The 6,207-nt window shown below is 67.4% G+C and overlaps 2 protein-coding genes across 2 annotated transcripts in view; one reads left to right on the top strand and one right to left on the bottom strand.

The window, feature by feature from the left end:
• Positions 1–2,128, top strand: part of CHLNCDRAFT_56382 (hypothetical protein) — a 3,385-nt gene extending 1,257 nt beyond the window's left edge. The window contains exons 4-7 of the mRNA XM_005843642.1: positions 146–263; positions 1,071–1,165; positions 1,351–1,418; positions 1,749–2,128. Coding sequence (XP_005843704.1) covers positions 146–263; positions 1,071–1,165; positions 1,351–1,418; positions 1,749–1,896 — 429 coding nt within the window. The 3' untranslated portion in view covers positions 1,897–2,128. The remainder of the gene's footprint in view (positions 1–145; positions 264–1,070; positions 1,166–1,350; positions 1,419–1,748) is intronic.
• A 154-nt stretch (positions 2,129–2,282) lies between these two features.
• CHLNCDRAFT_139989 (hypothetical protein) lies at positions 2,283–4,233 on the bottom strand (the record flags this gene model as incomplete). Its single annotated transcript, XM_005843582.1, has 4 exons — positions 2,283–2,425; positions 2,564–2,627; positions 2,827–3,569; positions 3,864–4,233. 4 exons carry the CDS (start codon positions 4,231–4,233, stop codon positions 2,283–2,285), a joined length of 1,320 nt encoding a protein of 439 aa, XP_005843644.1.
• Positions 4,234–6,207: the final 1,974 nt, after the last annotated feature.

Here is a 6,207-nt window from a genome sequence, read left to right as displayed (position 1 = left end):
ACCAGCCAGCCCGGACCCCACCGCCACCCCCACCCCACCGCCACCACGGCCGCCCAACCCCCACCAGCGCCCCCCCACCCAGTCCGCCCTCCCCTCCCCCTTCCTCCCTCCCTCCCTCCCCCCCTCCCTCCCTGCCTCTGCACAGGAGGTGGACATCTCCGCCTCCCGCAAGGCCATCCTCATCCGCGTTCCCTACCGCCTGCTCAAGGCCTACCACAAGATCCAGCAGCGCCTGGTGCGGGAGCTGGAGAAGAAGTTCAGCGGTGAGCTGCCGCTTCTTTCTTTCTGTGGTCACAGCCTGCGTATACGCACAGGAACTTGCGACGCAGGCAGGCAGTGCGGCGCCTGCGGGTGGCGGCCGAGTCTGGTGTGTTTGGCGCCTTGTTGGGGAGGGAGGGAGGGAAAGGGGGAGGGAGGGGCCAAAAGGAAGGGGGACCGCTGGCCTGCGTCTGGTGGCACTGGTGCAGCCTGTGCTGCCGTCTCGGCGGTGTGCTGCGGCTGCTGCTGCGGCCGCTGGCTGGCTGCTGCTGGCTGGCTGCCCATGTGGCGGCGGGGCAGCACGTGGGCAGCGGAGGCTGGCCCAGGCGGGCGAGCGGGTGTGGAGGCTGGCAGCTGGCAGGGAGGCGGATGGCGAGCGGGATGCAGGCGCCAGCTGAGGGAGTAGGGTGGCGGAGTTTGGGCGCACGGCGCATGGCCGCCGCACCGGCAGCCACGCGTAGGTGGCAGGCAGCAGAACAGCAGTGCCGCCGTGTGGTGCCAGCAGCAGCGGCCAGGCGCCAGCAGCGGCCAGGCACTCGGCTGCCTTGCGCCGGCAGCCCCGCGCAGCTGGCAGCACGTGCAGGGGGGGGGGGGGGGCTGTGCAGCACCGGCGCAGCAGGGCTGAAGGGGCAGCCATACCTCCAAGCCTCTGCATGCACCCTGGCCCCAGGCTGCTGCCGTGTGCCTTCCTTTCCTTCTCAACGCACACACACATGCACACACTCTGCCGCGGTGCGCTGCCCGTCTCGCCCCACCTCCCTCAGCGCCCCGCCTCCCTACTCACCCCGCCTGCGCCGCCCCACGCCGTGCAGGCAAGGACGTCGTGATTGTGGGCGTGCGCCGCATCATGCCGCCCGCCAAGCACAGCCGCCGCACGCAGCGCCCGCGCACCCGCACCCTCACCTCGGTAAGGGGCGCTCGCCTGGAGCGGGCCGGGGCCAGCGTGCCGGTGTGGGGAGCCCGCTGGCGTCGTGGGCAAGGGGCACGTTGGCCGTTGCCGCGGCAGTGAAGCGCCAGCCACGGACGCAGCCGGCACGCCAGCATCCCCGGCCCCTCATGTACCGCCCCCCTCATGTACCGCCTGTACCGCAGGTGCACGAGGCCTACCTGGATGACCTCGTCTACCCTACTGAGATTGTGGGCAAGCGCATCCGCTACAGGTGGGCTGGGTGGAGCGGGGCTGAGGGTGGGAGGGCTGGGATGGCTTGAGGAGGCTGAGGAGGTGAGGGCTGGGGGCAACAGGCGAGGGCTGAGTGGGGGCTGTGGGGTAGGCTCGGTGGCGGCGTTTGCAGCTTGGAGTGCCCGCCGGCTGGCTGCCTCTCCTCCACCGCCGCTGCTGGCTCCTTTTGCTGCCGCCACCGCGCTCCACGTCCCACCCCGCTCGTGTTGCCCTGCCCCCCCTGGCCCCCATGCCCTCCCCACCCACCCGCCCGCCCCGCGTGTGTGTTGACCTGCCCCCCGTCTGTCCCTCCCCTCCCTCCCCTCCGCAGGCTGGACGGCTCCAAGGTGCTCAAGGTGCTGCTGGACCCCAAGGACCGCAACAGCGCCGAGTACAAGACGGAGACGTTTGCGGGGGTGTACAAGAAGCTGACGGGGCAGGACGTGGCCTTTGAGTTCCCGGTGCAGGAGCAGCAGTGAGGCCGGCCCCCCAGCTGCCCCCCGCCGAGGATGAGCTCCCCTGCCGGCGGGCGGCGCCGAGCCCGGCGTGCTCGGCTGCCGAGGAGCCTTGAGGCTGCGCCGCGCCCGCCAAGGCGCGGCGCGGCGTCAGCAGCAGCGCGGGGGGCGCGTCGGCGCGGCGCGCAGGCCCCCCCAGCGCTCCACACTACCCGCCTGCTTCCTTGTAGGCATGTTTAACACACTAGGCCGCCAACGCGCTCGCGCGGTTGAGAATTGAGGAGGGCAGGGCAGTGGAGGGCAGGGAGGGTGGGGCTCGGCGGGGTGGAAAGCTTGCGGCGTTCAGGGTGCTGCTCACCAAGGCTGACTGAGAAGCAAGCAAGCAGAACAGGGAGCGCTGCCCTGTCTGTTCACCCCAGCAGCCCCGCAGCTTGCAGTCCCAGCACCAGGCTGCGCACGGTCACGCTCGGATGCAGCACCAGGTTCGCCAGCGGCAGGTTGGTCAGCGGGGAGCAGGGCGGCTGGCCCGCCGCTGCCTGGCGTGCCATCCAGGCTGCAGGGCAGGCAGAGGGGGAGGGCAGGGGTGGGCTGGAAGGGCTGCCACCAGACAAGAGGGAACGTGGCGTCAGGAAACACGCCGAGGACACAGGCGTGCGCTGCTGCTGTGCTCCCTCCATCCCCACCCACCCACCGTCGATGGCAGCTCTTTCGTAGGTGCGCCCATCTGCCGCCACTACGGGGTCACGCATCGGCTCCTGAGTGATGGGACACAGCAGCTCGCTGAGCAGGCCAGGGGGGCAGGCTGGCAGTGGCAGGAGGCGGGTCCGGGCTGCCGGGCGCAGCGCCCGGGGCGGGGCTGGTTGGCGCTGGTGCCTCTTCTGCCGCTGCCGCGCTCGTGGCCGGCAGCGGATTCCTGACGGCAGCGAAGGAGGGACCCTCCCTTGCTGGCTGCACTCCCAGCTGCTGCAGCAGTAGCGCCAGCTCGTCGTCGTCGACACCGCTGCTGCCTCCGGCTATCGCCGCCGCTCCTTCTGCTGGTGCCCCTTCAGCTCCCAGGGTGGGTGTGGCACCGCCGCTTCCAGCGGCTGCCAGCGAGTGTGGTTGCGCTGCCGCCGTTTGCGTTCCTCCCGTGTTCTTCTTCTTCTTGCTCTTCTTCTTGCCGCTGCCCTGCTGGCTGCCAGTAGCAGCAGCAGGCGTGGCGGGCATAGCAGGGGTGAGCTGCTCTGCCAGTTCAGAACCTACCGATGCCGGCGTAGACGTGCCTGCAGCTGCAGCTGATGCATCTTCTGCCTGCTGAGAAGCTGGCGCTGGCACCGCAGCCTGGCCTGCGGCAGTCTCACCCGCCTCGTCAGCCGGCACAGCAGCCCGCTGCCGCTGCCGCTCCTTCTGTCGCTGCCGCTTGGCGGCCTTGGCCGCCTGCCTGGCCGCTTGCTGCTGCTCCTCGCGCTCCTCCTCTGCCAGCAGCTGGGCAGCGACAGCCTCAGCCTTGGCAGCAGCCGTAGAGGCTGGAGCAGTCCCCTGGGTTTCAGCCTCCTCCCGGCATGAGGCCCTGCTGCTGCGCACACCTGGCTGCTGCTTTTTCGCCTGCTGCTGCTTCAACTCCAGCAGCAGCTGTGCTGCTTCCAGTTTCCTATTCCTAATTGCATGCATGCGAGGGGTGAGGCCTTCCTCATCCCGCAGCACCATGCTCGCCCCTGCTGCAACCAGGCAGCGGATGGCTGGCAGGTGGCCGCTTGCTGCTGCCCAGTGCAGGGCTGTCATTTCGCTGTGGTCGGCTGCGTCAATGTTGGCATGGGCAGCGATCAGCATGCCAAGACATGCGGTGTGCCCACAGGCTGCTGCACCATGCAGGGGTGTCATGATCCCACCAAAGAGAGTCGCCACGCTTGCCCCCGCTGCCAGCAATGCTTGCACACATGCCTCGTGGCCCTTCCAAGCTGCCATCTGCAGCCCTGTCAGCCCATATGGGTTTGGTGCGTCAATGCAGGCACCTGCCGCCAGCAGCTGCTGCAGGCAGCCCAGGTGGCCTTCCAGGGCGGCAGCCTGCAGCGGCCTCTTCCAATCCTTGGCTGCCGCTTCAGTGTTTGCCCCCGCCGCCAGCAGCTCTCGCACGCAGGCCTCGTGACCCTGACGCGCCGCCAGGAAGAGAGCTGTGGCGCCCCCCTCAGTGACGGTCACCTCGGTGCAGGCACCAGCGGCCAGCAAGACTCGCAGGCACTCTGTGCTGCCTGCAACTGCTGCCCTGTGCAGCAGCGTCTGGCCGTCGCTGTCCCTATCAGTGAGCAGGCTGGGCTGCTGGCTGAGTAGTGTCTGCAGCTGTTGCACGTCGTTGCGATCCACTGCTGAAGCCACTTCATCCATTGAGCTCATCTGCAAAAAGGGGGCAGCCGCGGTGAGTGTCACCGTCGAAGAGCGGCGGCTGAGGAGCAGGCCGCCTGCCCACCGTGACGGCACCAGCCAGCTTGCCTCGTGCGTGCTTCAGGCAAGGATCAGGTGCCTGCTGGAGCCCGAAAAAGCAGCCAGCAGGAGCTGTCTGAGGTGCTGTGGCAGTCGCGTGAACCTAGTTGCGGCTGAAGGCCGTGACTGGCTCATCCAAGGCTTTGAGACGACAGAGGCAAGCAGAAGAGCCTCGGTGCTGTGCCAGGGCCTGCTTCTGCCTAGGATGAGCTTTCCACCGCCACGTCGCCGTTGCCGCTGTGTGCCGCTGGGCACGGAGGCAGAAGTTGTGCAAAGCAGCCAGATGGCGCCGCTTGCGCCTCATCCCCTGCCCTGCCGGCTGTGTGTGTGTGCACTTGGAGGCCATGTGAACTCCCACCCTCCCCTCCGCTCCTGTCCCCTTTTGGCCTCCCCCACAGCATGCTGCAGGCCCTGGTCGGCAATGCCGCACATCACTCCGAGCGAGTGAGTCTTCGGTATTTATGTGGCGAACAGCTGACGCACGCATTCCGGCCAGGCAGCCAGTAGAGGGGTGCATGCTGGCGGCACCGTGCCTGCTCCCCTCCCCCGGGCACGAAGGGCAAGGGTACAGCCCGAGCACAGGGGGAGGCAGCAAGGGGTGGTGTACAAAGGGGCAGCCTCGGGCACGGTTGAGCCTGGTGGCTGGCTGGCTTCTTTGCTGCACAAGCGCTGCTGCTCTGCTCCACGGTTGACGTTGGGCTGCAATGCTAGCTGGCGGCAGGAGAGCTCCTGATGAGGGAGGGGGCCTTGTTACATAGGCTTGCGTTCCTGATGCTTGAGTGCTGGGTGCTTGCCCTGCGGAAAGGGCGAGGCCAATTCGTCGCTGGCTGGCAGCGCGATCCATTGCCCGGCTTCGGTGGAACAAGCGGTGTGCGGCCCTGGCTGCCGGGCACGTGGTGGATCCTTGTGTTCCCTTTGCATTTGGTTGTGGGTCTGTCGCGTTTCCAGACAATCAAGCACGCAGGAATCCCCTTGAAGCGAAGCACAGCCTCTTCTGCCAGCAGGCGGCCAACCCGTGCCGCCATGCCAGCTCAGCGGCGGCACCCTTCCAGGCGCAATCTCACCGGGACACCCGCGGGGCTTGAGCGAACCCCGATCGCTGTCCTGGTGCGGTGGAGCAGGTAGGCCTCCCGATCACCGGTCCCCTCCTGGCGGGGGTCATGCATCCCCCACCCATCATGCATTTCAGGCTTCATCTCCCTCAAACCTCCACCATTTTCCCTCTCGTTTGTCGTGATCGACTCCGGGTAGCCCAAATGCCATTCTAGCGGGGACTATGGGCCGCGACGAAGCGACCAACTCTGGTGGCAAAGGCAGCAGTCTCGGCGTGTCTGCCAAACGCCTGAAAGGCGGCACCAGCAAGTCCCAACACAAGCATGTTACAGCTCTACTGCAAAACTGGGACAGAGTCACCAAGGCGCATCCTGACCTGCGGGGCGTTCTGCTGTTACAGTCTGCATACTCCAACAGCAATGGATGGGCTAGAACGCACAATCTTGCCGGCATGGGCCCACTGCTGAAGGCTCTCTTGGTGGAGATAGTGGCATCCGCCGGCGGGCGGCGGGTGACGCCACGCATGGTTGCCGACATTGCGGAGGGGGCGACGGCGGAGAACTTGCAGTTCCTTTTGCGAGTTCTGGAGTTTTGTACAGCTGCCGAAGTCGTGGGGGGAAAGCATGTTGAGATGATGATGAATGCTGTCACGGGCTGCAAGCTCGACGCCCCGCCAGGTGCGCCTGGTGGCCACGCTCAGCCAGCCAGTCTCTCCATGCCTTGGTCCTGCAGGCTCTGCCTGCCTTGCCTGCCTGCCTGCCTGCCTGCTCTGCCTCCCTTCATCAGTTCCTCGGCTGCCTGCTGCAGGCTTGGCAAACACCGCGT

This window comes from Chlorella variabilis (assembly GCF_000147415.1).
Source record: "Chlorella variabilis unplaced genomic scaffold CHLNCscaffold_28, whole genome shotgun sequence".
NCBI lineage: Eukaryota > Viridiplantae > Chlorophyta > Trebouxiophyceae > Chlorellales > Chlorellaceae > Chlorella > Chlorella variabilis.
Note: the sequence above shows the minus strand (reverse complement) of the source record. Positions and strands in the feature narration are given on the sequence as shown.